This window comes from Schistosoma haematobium, chromosome 6, assembly GCF_000699445.3.
Source record: "Schistosoma haematobium chromosome 6, whole genome shotgun sequence".
Lineage (NCBI taxonomy): Eukaryota > Metazoa > Platyhelminthes > Trematoda > Strigeidida > Schistosomatidae > Schistosoma > Schistosoma haematobium.
The window spans coordinates 7,456,797-7,477,168 of record NC_067201.1 but is presented as its reverse complement, the minus strand read 5'-3'; the positions used below and the strand labels follow the sequence as shown (position 1 = coordinate 7,477,168).

The following is a 20,372-nucleotide window of genomic DNA, read 5'->3' as shown; positions in this document are numbered from 1 at the left end:
CGTTTCGTTTCTCTGATTGCCTACTCCGTCCAACAATTGTATAGGACATACGTATTCAAACATCTATTCTCGCATTTGAATTTCTTTAATTTAGTTATTCCCTGACGCGAGTTAAGTCGATAATTATATACAAGGATTGACCATATGTATAAATCGATAACAATGATCACATGATCGAATTGGAGTCAGGTATTCCAGGGCCACCAAAATCTTCCGTGATGCAAGTGCGACCATTGTCAGGATTTACTACCAAAATGGACGACTTCAATGATGAAACCAATCACTGAATGTTTGGAGATATTTTCTGGTAGTGATGTACTCCAGAAAGAGGGTTATTTAAAAAGCTACCGAGCATTTCCCACTGACATGACCTACCATATATCATAGTAACATAAAGGATTGTCTGTTCACTTTTCAAGATTCCAAGGAGTTCTATATAAGTCAATATTAAAAAGTCTGTTTGTCCAGCATTATGTAATGCTCCGTAAATAGGTTCAGCTGAGCAGGTTTTAAATATGAAGCGAAAAGTTGCTCTGTTGTCTTAAAATTTCCTTCTTAACGATATAAATTGGGTTGATTGAATTCAATAGAAGAGTACGATATTAATCTCAAATTTTATATCATCATTATTTTAACTTGGGTACTGAGAACACATAGTTTACATCGTGAACACTAGCAGTGAAGACAAGTCAGCTATTGCGAACAATTTTGACCCATACAATCTTTCATTATATTCATTAGAGCAAAAATTATCAGACGTAGAACGACGTCTGCCACATTAACTGTGCCTATAAAAAATTTAACTGAAGATAGGCTTCAATAAAAATTGACATTTTAATACAGATTTCTGATCGAGATTCTCAGCAATCAATCCAACCAATCCTTTACACCTCCAATCCGACCTTGATGTAGGGGACATGATATTAAGGCGATGAATATGTCTGAGTTATATATTGAAAAACGCTAATAATGAAGCTCATTTTAAATATTTACAATCTGGACCATTTTTATGTTATTTAAATAGCGCGAACTTTCCAACCGAATTTATCTTTATTAAGTGGAAAGTATTGAAGACTACTTTAATAAAAAGTTACACAACAACTGAGAACTTATAAACATAAGACAAATCATGTGTGAAATAGGAGTATGAAATAACCAGTTAAGTGCAACTTGAGTATCGCAGATACAATTCACAAGTTCATCAATGAACCTTTAGCTACTGGTTTCCAATGACTTGCAAAGTTGTAAGATGTAATGAAACATCTAGTTATGAGTAATCGTTGGGGAATTTATGCAATTCAAAGATTTGACTACATCAAATTCAATTGCAGTAAGACTTTGTATGGATAACAGCCCCTGGAGTAAACGATAAAAATTCCTACAATCCAGGAAACGCTGTCCTTAAATATTTACAATGGAATAATAAATTTCAGGAAGAAACAGGTTATTCGCTTCATTCACTTAACTGTATTTGTTGATGGAAGATCGAACAAACTGTTGTAACGTGTGAGAGACTGCAGGTTTTGATAAGCAGCGTTTTATCGATCGCTCCTGTGACAGTGACACGTAAACACGTACGGATGACCTAGAGCCCTGATTGGTCCCGCTTCGCAGTCTGTCCCAGCCAGTTGAGTCAAGAACGCAAGTCACAGCCTCTGAGTTATGAATCATTGTATTTCAGACATACTCTATTTATATACTAACCAAACAAACCACATCGTACCATGAAATAGAAAACAATATTTACACAGTATTTAACAAGTGAAACAAACATCGACCAATGGGAAATGTACATTTAAGGTCCAAGGCCACCATAGACTTAACACGATAATTATTGGTATATTTTTCCGACTATCCTAAGAAAAGCAACCAGTAAATGAAAAAGTAATGAACATCTTCATTAGAATCGTTCTTCATAGAACTGAATCCAAAACACATTACAGTGTCAACAATATCCATAGTAGACACATAGTGTGACATTCTACATAGATAAAAATAATATTGAACATTTCATCATTTTCGCTACTCATTACGTAATAGATAAGCGCATTGTTTAGCATGTAAGTATATTTGACTCGATATCGATCTCACATCATACAACTCCATACCATTTTAATGATGTCGATGAACATTCTGACCATCAATGCATAATACCCATTCATTAGATCTCTATACTGAATGACATAATTAGTTATTACTTATCATTATTAAATCAGTAGTCATTTAATTGATATACAACTATTAAATAATCAATAACAGTATCAAAGCAGCATGATAATCAGTATTTAAAATGGGATAAATATGAGAATAACGATAAATGATTGTGATTAATTAAAACGAAGTAACAATGAATGGATTTTATACAATATCACCACCATGAACTAATACTTGATTATATTGACAGACTGAATATCCCTGTTGAGAACATTGTAAGCTGTGTGACTAAAGTGATGTTGTACTTTATTGAATTTAGGAAATTTTTGAGTGTTTTACATTATGTCTTTACTCACTTCTCATCCACTCTTATGCGTAATATTCCATACTACTTATTTACACTCAGTAAACAGGTTTATTCCAAACATTTACAGATTTATATACACTTATGATTGTGAACTGGATCTGTACAACTTACATCGATCACAAGCGATTTCGAGGTCTATGTCGACATTTGCCATTTCCAAGTTTACTTTCTTTTTATAACTATTATCAATCTAAAATTACTAATCGATCACATCCACCTTTTGTAAACGATTTATTTCAAGTTTACTGATCAAACATCGTTTTAACATGCAAAATGTCGAGGGAAAATTCAATTCATATATGAATTAATCTCTCTTCACCTTCTAAGAACTGAGATATCAACCGAAAATAATCTTTATTCTGAAATAGTTGATAATTTCGGTCAATATTCTCAAAACATCATTCCTCCGAACGTGACCAACAATCGTAAGCAGAGTGAAAGAAGTTCTTACTAAGAGTATCTTGTCCATATATTTGAAAAATCACTGGAATTATATTGATGAAAAAACACTATGTCTTTTTAACTCTCCACACATTAATTCCAGATAAAAATAAAATTTTAATAGTAGTGAGAGACCGTAACCTTTGGAGTTCAGTCTGCATCGAGTGTGAGATCGACATACGTCTCATGGAACAGATGATGGGTCTCGCTAGAGCATGGATTGATTGAAGCTAAACATTGACACCATTGGATAGCACGTTAGTGGTGTGAACGTTATCTGTCCGCTCTTGAGTCTGAACGTCTTGGGTTTGAGTTTTGTAGGAACGTGGATAAGCACGGGTTAGGATTCTCATACTACTACCAAACGACTGTCCAGTGCTTCCAGGAATTCAACGACGGTCAATTGCGAAACTACTCCAATCTCCACAAATTTTCATGCTTATATTTCAAGGAGTTTTATTGTTGTTTATTTAATTAACTTCCTCGAAGTCATGTTTAAATATTATTTACAGATTTTGTGAAGACTAGTCTGATTATAATTAGAAATTCGTCGTTGACTAACATTATTTTAAAATCAGTGGAAATTTAAGCGGTGCTTCGTCCAACTACGTGACTCCTCTTCAAGACCATTTCAGAGACCATACACACAGACGTTTGCTCTCATTATTATTACTATAACTATTTCTCATTGTTGAATTTCGTCGAGACAGATTCTCAAGGTTCTAATGATGCTTATAATTAACGAAGTTCGGTTATGTTGGTAATGAGAGCGTATCTAGCTGTGTAACTCGATAGTAAACATGCTATAACGAAAGTTCGTTTAAAATTATGTATGTCGACTGTTGGTTTGTAACTGTGTGACCTGATAATAAAACAAAAAAAACCCACAACAACCGTACTGTTATGATGTGATTTGGCACATTATGCATTTGCATTTCAGCCTATGTATATGAAATGACAGTTCTCTTTCTATTAAAATGATTATTTGTTCACTATAAGTAGAATAATTTATGTAGCGTTTTAGGTTGTGGTTTTTTTGTGCAATCCATGTTGAAATCAAACATGTGGTTCTTTCAATTTAAAGTTTTTATCGTTTCCATTGAATTATTTAGTATATTCATATAATTGTATAACTTATTTATTTATTTACACTTGTTACTCCTCGTCAAGGAGCATAAGCGGCCAACCATTATTCTCCATCCAACATTAAACTGGGAAGTACTTTCCAGTTGACTCCAATTGTTATTTATCTTTCTGATGTCTGCTATGGTGGCCTAGAGAGATTAGATGGTGGTTGGAGGTAGTCGACAGGAAACCCTGGACCCAGGACTTGTGCTACTTGTAATCTTGAGGGAACTGGTTCGATCCCGTGTTACCCAGCTTCACAGTCAGAGACCTTACCACTGAGCTATCCGGGCTGTGACCGACCTCCTTTAGGACTGAGATGTAATCACAATTGATTGATCACTGAGTGGTGGTCAATGTGATGTGTGTCAAGTCCCGGGTCTAGGGTTTCCTGTTGACTACCTTCAAACACCATCTTATACCAACATAGTCACCTAGACAAGTGGCCACATTGTAACTTGATCGACAGCATTTGATCTGCACTAACAATGATTTGACATACTTGACATTGATTACCACTCAGTGATCAATGAATTGTGGTGGTGGCCCAAAATTTCACCCTAGGTAGATCATTTTGCTGCTTGTTATCAAGTTATCCAAATATACATTTCACCATTCCTTACAAATAATTATTGACTTAACTCGGCATAGTGTGCTATTTGATCTTTCTCTTATTTGTTTCCCTTCTGGATTCCAAGTTTTCGCCTGACTCTTGAAGCAGTTAAATGATTTCCTCAATTTACGACGTATTCTCCTAATTTTCTTTTCAGTTGCCATCTGGTATTTTTAAAAGTTCACATCTCATCTTTTGAAATAATTTCCACCAACTGGATATTTATGTTTGTGTGTTTCTTTTACCTAGTTAATAACATTATCATAGCCTCTACAAATATTATCACTGAAAGAAGATCAGATTAGTTTTCAGCTCCATATGGATGAAGACTTAAAGCAATGTAAGAATCAATGATACTCTATCCATATTAGTTATATTTGTTTATTTTCACCTCATAGACCGATTTTATTTACAAAACCATTGGAACCCAACATGCACTGCTTACCAGTTTCCTATGTATCTCGAATGATGAGACATCCATCTGTCCATTAAATTAAAATAATATCATCGAAGCAAATCCACCTTTCAATTAATCACAATGATATATTGCAGTCAGAAAACACTTCTCGACTTTGACTAGAAGAAACATTATTGACTAATAGAAGTAGGTTAGTCACAACGTTCAACATTAGACAGTTTCCGAAATAAATAACATTACACACATTACCCTACATAAATAAGATTGTATGATCAGAAGTGGATAAATTACTGTACTATGTAGAAATAGCTAAGCAGAAATAACACGAATTACACATGGAGGACATTAAAATAAATGGAAATAACTCAAACTATTGAATACAAATGAGTAGTATAGGGTAAACGTAACAACGAGTAAGCTTAGAACAAACGTCATTGACTGAAAAGTATTTGAAATTTTACCATGTAACATAAGGCTGTAATTAAACTCGACTCGAGTTCATGATCGTGTCAGTCTGTTTAGCGACCAATCGAAATGAAGCGGGAATTATTATATCTGCCATATTTGTAAGCAATGGCGGTCGGCGTTCCTCTCTGTTTTTTCCGCTGTCTAGGTCTAGGGAAAACCAACACGCATCAATTAATCTCACTCCATGAACGGAGGGTAATCCACGTTAGGTTGTTGACCGCGTGATGTGACTTCGAAGTTAGCTGTTGTTTGCAGCATTCCCATCTAGGTCTATTAGGCTTCTGACCATTGAGCATTGATCATCTACGTTTGTGACCTACAGCTTTTTTTTGTCTCATTTATGTGAATTCTTTTCATCCTTCCATTAATCCTACTGAAATAATTATATTTTCATGTTTATTATATACAGAATAATAAAGATCAAATTCTCAATTCAATAGACAACTTCCAATTTACTCAAGAACACATGGTTCCGGGATTTGGAGTCAGTCATCAAACGAACTGATAGCTTTTTTGGCAACAATTAGAAAGGAAATTCCAAAGACAAATTAAGTAGACGATTCGTAGTAGTCAACTTGTGCTGTACGCATAGTAACACATGTGGAATAAGTATGTATCATGCTAAGTGACCGTCTAATTCAGACAACGTTGATGTCTATTTCATTATTTACTTTACATAGTAAAGTTTCGAATATTGTGTAATGCTTACTTTTTGTTACGTTTCTTCTATACTACTTATTTGTATTCAGTAGTTCGAGTTAGTTCCATTTAATTTAATGCTCACCATGTGTAATTCGTGTTATTTACCCACAGCTTTTTCTACACTACAGTAATTTATCCACTTCTGATCATACGATCTTATTTGTATATGCTAGTATGTATAACACTATTTACTTCGGAAACTGTCTAATTTTGAACGTTGTGACTAATCTACTTCTGTTATTCAGTATTGTTTCTGCTTGACGAAATCGACTACAGTTTTCTCATTGAAATCTATCGAAACTTTTAAAAATACCAGGTGGAGGGTGAAGATGAAATTAAGAAAATACGTCATCCATTGAGGAAATACTTTAACTGTTTCAAGAGTGAAGTGACAAATTGGAATAATGAAGGGAAACGGAAAAGAAGAAGACCAAATAGCAAACTGTGTCGAGAATTGAAACCAAACATCGAAAGAATAAACAGCAACTGGAACCGAGTGGAAAGCATATTCCAGTAAACAGTAAAATGGAGAATGATGGTTGGCAGCTTATGCTCCTCAACGAGGGCAAAAGGTGTATTCAAGTAAGTAAATCAGTAAGTAAGTAAGTAATACAATTACATGAATGAACTAAATAAATCGATTGAAAGAAAAAACTTCAAATTAAGAGTAACACAGAGAAAGAAACTATGAAAGCAAATTCAACATTCTTCCTGTTAATTAAAACTAGTTCAAGCATAATTAGCTTACAATAATTAGCTCACAGTATAATAACGTGGAATTGATAAGGTTTCACATATCACGCATTGATTATCTATCTCATCTATATTATCATCTGTATTCATCACTTTTCACCTGTTCTACAAGGTATAATTGAATGAATGACTGTTTCTTATTAGAAGGCATTTATGGCACTGGTCAGGTCACATTTCCATCTTATATGACGGATTCAATAAACAAGATAATATTGTTTGACTAATGGTGGTGATTCTTGTTCAACAGTCCATCCATTTTCTATTTCAATATAATGATTATTCAGAGTGAAATTTATTTTGATTTGCCTGTGTTCATATTTTATTCAATATAACATTAATTGATTTGAATGTGATGTTTCATTCAAGATGCATCATTCATGTATTGTTGAATGAACATGGACTATGCTGAGTATGACATGTAGTGTGTGATTTTGTTATCAGTTTGAATATTCTTCATATATATGATCTCATTGTAATGAATAATCGAAATGGGTGTATGAATGAATATATAGACGAGTGGATATTCGACTCTAGTTGTTACGGTTGTTGTGGTTGTCGTGTTTTGGTGTTATGAACTCTTCACTTATATCAGTCCTGATGTTCTTACTTTGCGTTGTAGTAATTGAAGTGTTTCCTCGTTTTACAAGTATAAATAGTAAGTGACACAGATATCAAACGATTACTTAAAATTGTTTAGTCGTGTAGGATTTTGTCAGTGAGTGATCACATTTATTATTATCAATGATTTGGAATTACCGAAATAAATCACCGTATGTTTTGTGCCTTATTGACATACGGATTATGTGAAACTAAACATATTGTTCTTGTGGCAAACGTCTTATTGATATGACGATTACTGTACAGGCATTGTGAATTTCATAAACCTTTTTTGCTCATTCAGGTAATCGTTTCAATGTTCGTGTAATTTCATCATAAATATCAGTGAATTTCGGTACAGATTGTTTGAATTTCTTAAAATATATCACGACGTATTTGTGAATATTTCCTTCAGTCAATTAATTACCACATCACTTTTAGTCACATAGTTTACAATGTTCTCAACAGGGATATTCAGTCTGTCAATATAATCAAGTATTAGTTCATGGTGGTGATATTGTATAAAATCCATTCATTGTTACTTCGTTTTAATTAATCACAATCATTTATCGTTATTCTCATATTTATCCCATTTTAAATACTGATTATCATGCTGCTTTGATACTGTTATTGATTATTTAATAGTTGTATATCAATTAAATGACTACTGATTTAATAATGATAAGTAATAACTAATTATGTCATTCAGTATAGAGATCTAATGAATGGGTATTATGTATTGATGGTCAGAATGTTCATCGACATCATTAAAATGGTATGGAGTTGTATGATGTGAGATCGATATGGAGACAATTATACATAGATGGTAAACAATGCACTTACCTATTACGTAATGAGTAGCGAAAATGATGAAATGTTCAATATTATTTTTATCTATGTAGAATGTCACACTATGTGTCTACTATGCATATTGTTGACACTGTAATGTGTTTTGGATTCAGTTCTATGGAGAACGATTCTGATGAAGATGTTCATTACTTTTTCATTTAATGATTGCTTGCTCAATCAATAGAGATCAAATACAGTATCTAGAATGTTGGCTATCTGACGAACAGTTTATCAAGACTGACTTAATCAAAATGCTATACTTTTGGATAATCAGGTAATTAAACTTTGTAAAGATAAGTAGTTTCTCAAAAGAAAACTTCAGTAAATTTGACATAGTGATGTTTTCTAAGATAGCTGGACTTCCATGCCGACAATCGGTTTTTTCCATAAGAACAGCAAGTTCTATGCTGTGGAGATAGACTTAATAAACCTATTTTGTAAATAGTTTTTGATATCTCTTGCATTTGTTTTGACAATTCTCACAATCTGTACGTTTATCATTAATCGATTTCACTTGTTGTTTCAGTATATGACCTTCAATACTTGCATCCTTCCTTCCGTTTTTGAATCCCACATAGCATGACATAGTTAACTGATCATAATCAAATACACTTTTATATATACATCTCTCGTTCTATCATGTTTGTGGATGTAATAACGGAACGATTAATTAACTATCATCTATATTTATAGACTGTTGTAACATTCACAGTACATTCTACGTTCGGATATGCTACTGGAGCGAAATCGACTCATTGGAATTATTATTTACCTATAACAGTGGATTCTGGTACCAAAATCAACAAGACGTGCGAAAACCTGCTGATTTAAGTAACGTCCCTAAACTTTTATTTCTGTTATTATCTTATGTGTTGTTTATTGCTACATTAACTTTTGGACGTAATAAATTTATTTCTTTTTTTCGGTTAATATACTTTTTTGACCAGCACAAGGCCTTCATGAAGAGTGGACCAAATAGCTTTGGTATCATTCAATTCAATTAATAAAATTGACAATGCCAATTCAGTATTTTCAACCATATTACAAAGTTGAACTCACTTTTGTGAGTAATAACTAGGTTAGATTAGTATCATTTACATTGTCAGTAGTATTTGAGTTTCCTCTCTGTAGTTATGATCTCTTTCTGTTCTCTTCATTCAATCCTCTTCGACGTGTTACAATAGTCCTCTCAACATATGGAAGAATGTAGGTAATAGGCATGTTATGAGGGATTCGGTTGTGTAACCACCTCAGTGTTATAATATATGATGACACGAGCATTACAAGAGAATATATCATTCTGCTGTAATAGAGATAGAATCGCACATTGATGATGAATAATGGTTTAGATGCAATGTAATTAACAAAATGAACAATAAACAAACAAATATCACTTCAACAACACTTGAAATGAAACACAGAAAATTATTGATATTTACAAGAGGCGTACTATTGAACAACACTATCAATGATGTCCAAAGTTGTGTGATCTTGGAGTATATGCAACGACATATCAATTAAACAATACCACTCATTTTGAGTAAGCAACAATTTAGTTGGAGTTGACGGAACTCCATTGACGCATGAAGCATAAATGTGATAATATTGGAAATGGTAAATCATTAGTCTTATTGAAGTCACCATAGAAGTGTGAAGAGAGTGTGGAAGAAGGATTAAAATAATTGCAACAGTGACATTACTACACGTCATCTGCTAACATTTGATCAGGATGCGTGAGTGTAGTAAAGCACGATAATGATCGAGAAATTTCTGATGAATGAAATGAAATACACCATACAAAATGCCTGATTACATGAGACATAAATACACACAATGATCAGATCATTGTGAAATGTCAAATATTATCTGATGAGTGAGGACTGTTCAGTACTGATCACGTAGTGTAAATTCTGATTTGGTTGAGAGAATAATGGAATGAGTGAAGGTATGAAACCAACTACACAATCTAGAGGTGAATGAATTGTGATGTCAATCTGTGATACTGTACGACTATAGATAGATAGATTGTTGTGTGGATAGATATTTTGATCACTAAGTGTAATTAAACTCAATATTGTGAAATTCCGTTAGAATAATTAACAAACAATGTGATCGGTGCAGTGTTCACGATGACAAATGTCAATAATCGGTTGTATGTGACGGACACAATGAATCACAATGGACAGATATTAGATCAAATGTGTTTATTTTTCAATAGGTTTACACAACTCATTCAATGTCTATGTATAGAGAATTTCAATCGGAACATAAGATAATATGCGGTAAGTGAGTGACGTTCGGTTTGAGTGATTGACTGACCTAGAAGAGAGTAATTCTTGTGAATATGTGAAACATTAAATAATTCATTGAATACCAATGTTGATTGATTTTGATTGTCAGTGCATAGATTAGCGGGAAATAAGTAGTATGTTAGTTAGTATGTAATCTGATGCTTACTGGGCTAGGAGAGTTGTTTGTTAATAGATGATAAACAATAAAATCCTATCGGTGAAGAAGAAGCTTCGAAATATCTTCAGGTTATAAGAATTATTCTTGTAATTCAGATGTTTTGAAACATACGTTTTAAACAATGTTCAGACAAGAAATTCCCTCAAATATATATGGATATGAGATAAATTGTGTGAGAGGCTTGACATATAGAGGAATGGTATAAATCACTAAAATGAAGATATATATCACCACTAATCAGTTTCGTACATATAAGTTGACTGATTGACAGATTTAGGTGTGAATGTTTCTTCTGAATATTCTAATTAGCTTTCTATCTATAACTGAAGATTTCATAACATCAAAACAAGACAACAACAACTAGAGTTGAATATCCACTCGTCTATATATTCATTCATACACCCATTTCGATTATTCATTAGAATGAGATCACATATATGAAGAATATTCAAACTGATAACAAAATCACACACTACATGTCATACTCAGCATAGTCCATGTTCATTCAACAATACATGAATGATGCATCTTGAATGAAACATCACATTCAAATCAATTAATGTTATATTGAATAAAATATGAACACAGGCAAATCAAAATAAATTTCACTCTGAATAATCATTATATTGAAATAGAAAATGGATGGACTGTTGAACAAGAATCACCACCATTAGTCAAACAATATTATCTTGTTTATTGAATCCGTCATATAAGATGGAAATGTGACCTGACCAGTGCCATAAATGCCTTCTAATAAGAAACAGTCATTCATTCAATTATACCTTGTAGAACAGGTGAAAAGTGATGAATACAGATGATAATATAGATGAGATAGATAATCAATGCGTGATATGTGAAACCTTATCAATTCCACGTTATTATACTGTGAGCTAATTATTGTAAGCTAATTATGCTTGAACTAGTTTTAATTAACAGGAAGAATGTTGAATTTGCTTTCATAGTTTCGTTGTCTGGGATTCTCTATATCCAACGAACATTTGTGTACATTACAACAATATTAGTTTGGACGAATTTGTTTGAGAGATTTCGTTTATTCATTGAAATTACTAATGTGTGACATTCTATGCCACTAAGCAATATGTGAACTGAAATAATTTTACCAGAATGTGGATTTGTGTATACTGTAGTACAGTGATAGTTAAATTCATGGGTCGATCTAAGCTAGATCAGAAATGAGAACCTAGAAGCAGTTTAACGGTCGTTTCGTCATAGTATGTGACTCCTCAACAGTGGATATGCACGATTCCTCATCAGGTACTCGAACTCAGGACCTTGTGTGTCTCACGTGACCTTTTATTCTGTAGAGCACTGAGCTAGCATCCAACGGTGTTAATGTTTGAGTTCAACAGATCCATGATTATGCGCAACGTGTAATTGGCTTTTTAAAGTGTAAATAATTGTTTGTAATCAACGAAACTCTAAGAAGAAATTGTTTTAATTTCCGGAAAGTTTTTTGCACAGTTCTCGAATGTCTCAAAACGAGATGAAACGTCTTCGAACGACCTACTCATATTTTAATATTTTTGTAATGTGATCTGAATAGAAGTGAATGTTTATTCAAACTATGGAAGTTTCAATCATTCACACTTAAAATAAATTGTAGATTCAAACCTGTGAGTATATCATTTGATTGCCATTATTCATATCCATGTAACTCACTCATAATAAAACGGATATTTCAAATGGAAAAAAATAAAGCATTTTTAACCAGTCGTTATTGAAAAACTGTAATAGGAAGAAAGAAACTGCCATTCAAGGATATAAAAATGTCGAAAAAGGTAGTGAATGAAGACTAAATGACATACAGATAATATATATAAACACGAACTATTCGGAAAACCATGAGCAGAATAAAACACTATCATCATGTACTTACGTGAACACAAAGCAAAATACGTCCTACATATAATAATCATCCTTGTTAATATGATTTATGCAAATGGTAGCCTAGATGATAAAAGTAGAGAGTTAATCAATTTGCACGAAAAATACAGACAGGATTTAGTTAATTGTAAAGTTGATGGACAACCTCCAGCTAAATACATGTCACCATTGGTAAATCACTCACTATTCAATAATTTCTTCAAATAATATACGTAACGCTTATTTGTAGAAATGGAATTACAATCTGGCTGCACAAGCACAAACATTGGCGAACAAATGCATCTTGCAACACGACAAACGTCATTCGGATGAATTCTCTTGGGTTGGACAAAATATTGCTCTCCATCCAACCATTAAGTCGTAAGCTCATTTCTATTCAATTCACTGTTTTCTGATTCAGAGGAGTAGATGCTTGGTTCAATGAGCACAAATTATACGACTACAATCACAACGACTGTATGAAATGTTTGCACTACACACAAGTAAGTCCATTCTCATCCAATTCAACATAGTTCAATATACCCACAGTCATTTGCCACTCACCATTCACACCTATTATAATGCACCACGAATGCGTGATAACAATCAAGTGGTTTCACTTTTCTACAGAAGTGACTGAAAAACACATGTAAATACACGTAATCCGATCATTGCAGTTATGCACATAGGTATCCACAACACTTGATCATATTTGAGTATGTGTGTTTGGTTGAGAGTTGAAGTGATTCGGTGGAAAACAACAGATAGGAAATTTGTCTCTGACCAGCATGTACTAAGACTGACGAGTGCATTCAAATCCTAATCAATCTGTCAACAGTAGTGTGAACACACAAACACAATATTGCAATCTACTCAACAGAAATTCATTGTGTATTGATGGAAGATGAGGATGTTGTGTTGGGTGAAATGATTTCGACTGTTGATTGACCTGAGACAGAATGAGTGGGAGAGTGAGAGAGAGTGACTGATTGATCTATCGATCAATTGATTGATTGATTGAATGTTCTGTAGATTTTAACTATTTATCATGACTGCACCGAATGTGAACATACTCATTTAACACATACTGGAATTTCTACGTGTATCTCCTTCAATCGACAACATTATCTTCATCATCTACAAGTAATGTATTTACTCACATCAGGTTGAAGCATAGTGGAAATGCCTTGCAATTGGCCTACCGAACGATTACATCATTTCCTTGTTCACATTCCGTTTCAGATGGCTTGGGCCAAGACCACAGACATTGGATGTGGAGTTGCGAGTTGTCCAAAGTACGGTCTATCAATCGTGTGTAATTATGGTCCAGGGTAAGTGATTGCTCTTGATGATGTTGGAAGAGATGGTATTGTTTGCAATCACTTTGTTGTTGTTCTCATAGTGAATGTAACTGATGTTTTATATTGTGTTGAATGTTTTAGTGGTAATTGGAATAATGAGAAACCATATGAAGTGAAATCACGTGAATTGTGCCCGAAAATGCAGAATATTCCTAAAGAGAGTTTTCAAACGACGCGTGATGATACACAGCGTGCACCATCATCAATAGTGAATGTCAACCACAAGTTGTCATCGATCGGTTCAAGTGAAGGTAATGTAAACGATCAACCCTCCACTGGTTTGCAAACAACGTTGGATGACAAAAGCCTTGAAATACTCGAACTGCACAGAAAATACAGACAGGATTTAGTTAATTGTAAAGTTGATGGACAACCTCCAGCTAAATACATGTCACCATTGGTAAATCACTCACTATTCAATAATTTCTTCAAATAATATACGTAACGCTTATTTGTAGAAATGGAATTACAATCTGGCTGCACAAGCACAAACATTGGCGAACAAATGCATCTTGCAACACGACAAACGTCATTCGGATGAATTCTCTTGGGTTGGACAAAATATTGCTCTCCATCCAACCATTAAGTCGTAAGCTCATTTCTATTCAATTCACTGTTTTCTGATTCAGAGGAGTAGATGCTTGGTTCAATGAGCACAAATTATACGACTACAATCACAACGACTGTATGAAATGTTTGCACTACACACAAGTAAGTCCATTCTCATCCAATTCAACATAGTTCAATATACCCACAGTCATTTGCCACTCACCATTCACACCTATTATAATGCACCACGAATGCGTGATAACAATCAAGTGGTTTCACTTTTCTACAGGAGTGACTGAAAAACACATGTAAATACACGTAATCCGATCATTGCAGTTATGCACATAGGTATCCACAACACTTGATCATATTTGAGTATGTGTGTTTGGTTGAGAGTTGAAGTGATTCGGTGGAAAACAACAGATAGGAAATTTGTCTCTGACCAGCATGTACTAAGACTGACGAGTGCATTCAAATCCTAATCAATCTGTCAACAGTAGTGTGAACACACAAACACAATATTGCAATCTACTCAACAGAAATTCATTGTGTATTGATGGAAGATGAGGATGTTGTGTTGGGTGAAATGATTTCGACTGTTGATTGACCTGAGACAGAATGAGTGGGAGAGTGAGAGAGAGTGACTGATTGATCTATCGATCAATTGATTGATTGATTGAATGTTCTGTAGATTTTAACTATTTATCATGACTGCACCGAATGTGAACATACTCATTTAACACATACTGGAATTTCTACGTGTATCTCCTTCAATCGACAACATTATCTTCATCATCTACAAGTAATGTATTTACTCACATCAGGTTGAAGCATAGTGGAAATGCCTTGCAATTGGCCTACCGAACGATTACATCATTTCCTTGTTCACATTCCGTTTCAGATGGCTTGGGCCAAGACCACAGACATTGGATGTGGAGTTGCGAGTTGTCCAAAGTACGGTCTATCAATCGTGTGTAATTATGGTCCAGGGTAAGTGATTGCTCTTGATGATGTTGGAAGAGATGGTATTGTTTGCAATCACTTTGTTGTTGTTCTCATAGTGAATGTAACTGATGTTTTATATTGTGTTGAATGTTTTAGTGGTAATTGGAATAATGAGAAACCATATGAAGTGAAATCACGTGAATTCTGCCCAAGTGCTGAAAATACGAACATTGAGATTTTTGTTCCATCAACAATCAATCAGTTGGATGAATTTACTATGTCAAATGTGTTGAATTATCAAACCGTTTCACTGGATAAGGTTAATAATTCAAATGATGGAAATCATATGAACATTCAAATGTTAAATAAAACTTTACCTGAGCCAAATATAATAATGAATGGTTCTATTTGTTATTATATTTCCCATTGATTCAATGTTGTCCTCATTTATATAATTATCAGTAATGCAATATATATACTAAATTGTACAAAATGTATTCTGTTTTTCTTCTTCTTTTTTGCGAAACGATATTTCTGAAATCGTTAGTTATTTAATGCCTAAATATATTCAATTTCATATATAGGCTGGAAAATTAGATAGTTATCATTCTATGTAAATAAACTTTTCCAGTTTCATTTCATAACAATCAGCCATATGAATTTATAAATTGTCTCATATCATTTTGTGGTGTATGAATAAACGAATGATTCCTTTGTACTTGTTGAATGCTTGATTATGAATTTCAAAATACAGTCCATTCGTTTGTGGTTATCTAGTATTTTTTTTTATCCGATTACGTTATTTCTGAGATTCTTAGTTCATACGATAATTCAAATACTACTAATCATCACATAATTCTTAATCGGTCAAACAATATACGTATACTATCACTAACCATATCAAGGCGGCCTGCTTGAGCATTTGGTCTACCTGTTCCTGACATCTAGATATTTCAACAAGTTATCTATTTTTGTTTGTTTTAATATATCACTATGTCTATTAATCGCGTAACCTATTCTGCTGCTTTTCTGAAAAGTGTACAATCTTTCGTTGTCAAAGTTACAAAAAGCTCAAAAAGAGAGAATGTGGTTGCTAGCAATGTACAACGAAAAGAACGTACATTATTCAGATGTTCATTTACTGGACTGCTAACATCTTACTGGCGATCACTCAGTATTTATCGCGAGGACCGACCAAGAAGAAAGAAACGGAAACTTGTTGAAATACTTTGTGCTGAGAATTCTATATTGTACCAATAATATAATATTGAATAAAGCTAATAATAATAATAATAATAATAATAACCATCATTCATCCCCATTTACAGTCTTTGTGACTGAATGGCAGTGTCGAGACAATTTGAATAAGATACATATTAGACAATCTTAAACGTCAATGAGAAGATTTAAACAATCATTACTAATAAATTAAAATCTTGTTGTTTTTTATTGCATAATCCAGTACCATTCAAGTTTATAATTCATTCAAGACATGTGAATGTTAAAATTCTAGTTCATTTTACAAATACTCTTACATCTACATATTTTTACTCCTTTGTTTACTTATGAAGTATAGGCTAACGATCAGTATTCTCCAACTCACTGTGTCATTAGCCTTCGTTTCTAGTTCTATGCTATACCTGCATACTGTAATTTTTTATTACGATATATTTCCCTCATAGTAGACTATTGTTATGTATTATTAATTTGAATATATAACTACAGAATAAGATGAGAATTTATTGAAAGACATATTCTTCTTGTATATAGCTCTTTTCATTACAAAAGTCATTAAAGAGAATGGCAATAAAATTTGTTATAGATTGTCAAGTAACAATTTTACTAGATCATCTGAGTGCTATACAAAGTAAGAGAAATGTGAATTCAACGCAAATCTATGTTAATCGATAAAGCTTGATGGATAAATTAAGAATCAGCTTGTAATATGTGGTCTAAGTATGAATTGACTCATTTGAAAAATAGTCGTTGACTAAATCTCTTTGAAAAAAAACACATCTTCCATCTTCAGTATTTGATCGCTTATGGAACAATTCTCATGCTCGTTTAGGTACATTGTTTGAGATTTGATGCTCAACCGATGAAAATCGATTTATATTAACGCAAACATTACTACCCACAAAGAGAGAAAGCATGGTAATTTTGAAATAATTCATATTAAGACAACAACTGAACCGGTAAAAAAATGACGAAACAATCTAGCCCGATGAATTTAACGAAATTCACCGTAAAAATGCCTGATTATATTAGACATAAATAAATTCAATGATCATATCATTTTGAAATGTCAAATATTATCTCATGAGTGTGGATTGTTCAGAACTGTTCACGTAATGGAAATTCTGATTTGGTTAAGAGAATAATGGAATGAGTGAAGATATGAAACCAACTACACAATCTAGAGGTGAGTATATTGTGATATCAGTCTGTGATAGTACACCACTATAAATAGATAGATGGATGCTTCGATAGATATTTTGATCACCAAGTGTAATTAAACTCAATATTGTGAAATTCCGTTAGAATAATTAACAAACAATGTGATCGGTGCAGTGTTCACGATGACAAATGTCAATAATCGGTTGTATGTGACGGACACAATGAATCACAATGGACAGATATTAGATCAAATGTGTTTATTTTTCAATAGGTTTACACAACTCATTCAATGTCTATGTATAGAGAATTTCAATCGGAACATAAGATAATATGCGGTAAGTGAGTGACGTTCGGTTTGAGTGATTGACTGACCTAGAAGAGAGCAATTCTTGTGAATATTCTAAATATCTTGATAGTTAATGTACAGAAAATTTCACACATATTATTTATTTATATTTTATTCGCTTTACTTATCAGAAATATATGTGTATATATATTCGTAAAACATTTCATAATGCATAATCAAGAAAAGACTTCAACAAACATGCGATCAAATTTTCTGTGTCTTTCATCTATATTATCGCTAATATTGTTCTTTTCTAAAAGTGCATCTTGCAACCAACATTTGGATTCGAATAGTCGAGAAATACTCGAACTGCATGAAAAATACAGACAGGATTTAGTTAATTGTAAAGTTGATGGACAACCTCCAGCTAAATACATGTCACCATTGGTAAATCACTCACTATTCAATAATTTCTTCAAATAATATACGTAACGCTTATTTGTAGAAATGGAATTACAATCTGGCTGCACAAGCACAAAAATTGGCGAACAAATGCATCTTGCAACACGACAAACGTCATTCGGATGAATTCCGTTGGGTTGGACAAAATATTGCTCTCCATCCAACCATTAAGTCGTAAGCTCATTTCTATTCAATTCACTGTTTTCTGATTCAGAGGAGTAGATGCTTGGTTCAATGAGCACAAATTATACGACTACAATCACAACGACTGTATGAAATGTTTGCATTACACACAAGTAAGTCCATTCTCATCCAATTCAACATAGTTCAATATACCCACAGTCATTTGCCACTCACCATTCACACCTATTATAATGCACCACGAATGCGTGATAACAATCAAGTGGTTTCACTTTTCTACAGAAGTGACTGAAAAACACATGTAAATACACGTAATCCTATCATTGCAGTTATGCACACAGGTATCCACAACACTTGATCATATTTGAGTATGTGTGTTTTGTTGAGAGTTGAGGTGATTCGGAAGGAAATTTGTCTCTGACCAGCATGTACTAAGACTGACGAGTGCATTCAAATCCTAATCAATGTGTCAACACTAGTGTGAACACACAAACACAATATTACAATCTACTCAACAGAAATTCATTGTGTATTGATGGAAGATGACGATGTTGTGTTGGGTGAAATGATTTCGACTGTTGATTGACATGAGACAGAATGAGTGGGAGAGTGAGGGAGTGATTGATTGAGTGATTGAGTGAATCAGTGGGTGTTCTGTAGAATTCAACTAGTTATCATAACTGCACCAAGTGTAAACATACTCATTCAACACATACTGGAATTTCCACGTGTATCTCCTTCACTTGACAACATTATCTCCATCATTTATAGGTAATGTATTTACACACAGGTCATGTTGAAACATAGTGTAAATGCCTTGCAATTGGCCTACCGAACGATTACATTATTTCCTTGTTCACATTCCGTTTCAGATGGCTTGGGCCAAGACCACAGACATTGGATGTGGAGTTGCGAGTTGTCCAAAGTACGGTCTATCAATCGTGTGTAATTATGGTCCAGGGTAAGTGATTGCTCTTGATGATGTTGGAAGAGATGGTATTGTTTGCAATCACTTTGTTGTTGTTCTCATAGTGAATGTAACTGATGTTTTATATTTGTTGACTGTTTTAGTGGTAATTGGAATAATGAGAAACCATATGAAGTGAAATCACGTGAATTGTGCCCAAAACTGCAGAATATTCCTAAAGAGAGTTTTCGAACGACGCGTTATGATACACAGCGTGCACCATCATCAATGTTGAATGTCAACCACAAGTTGTTAATGACCGGTTCAAGTAGAAGTAGAGTTCACCACCAACGCACACACGATCAACCTATTTCTATTAATACTTTTCAGTATAGTCGTCGTAATACACAGCGTAAGCGAATATCCGGAAAGAAAGCTTTAGACAAATTTTCAAAGAGCATGCGTGGTAGAATTGGACATGGCA

The 20,372-nt window shown here is 33.6% G+C and overlaps 1 protein-coding gene across 1 annotated transcript; it reads left to right on the top strand.

The window, feature by feature from the left end:
* Positions 1 to 12,843: 12,843 nt before the first annotated feature.
* On the top strand, positions 12,844 to 16,125 carry MS3_00011030 (uncharacterized protein; the record flags this gene model as incomplete). Its single annotated transcript, XM_051219439.1, has 7 exons — positions 12,844 to 13,032; positions 13,091 to 13,221; positions 13,262 to 13,343; positions 14,083 to 14,171; positions 14,283 to 14,601; positions 15,652 to 15,740; positions 15,852 to 16,125. 7 exons carry the CDS (start codon positions 12,844 to 12,846, stop codon positions 16,123 to 16,125), a joined length of 1,173 nt encoding a protein of 390 aa, XP_051065375.1.
* Between the last annotated feature and the right edge of the window lie 4,247 nt (positions 16,126 to 20,372).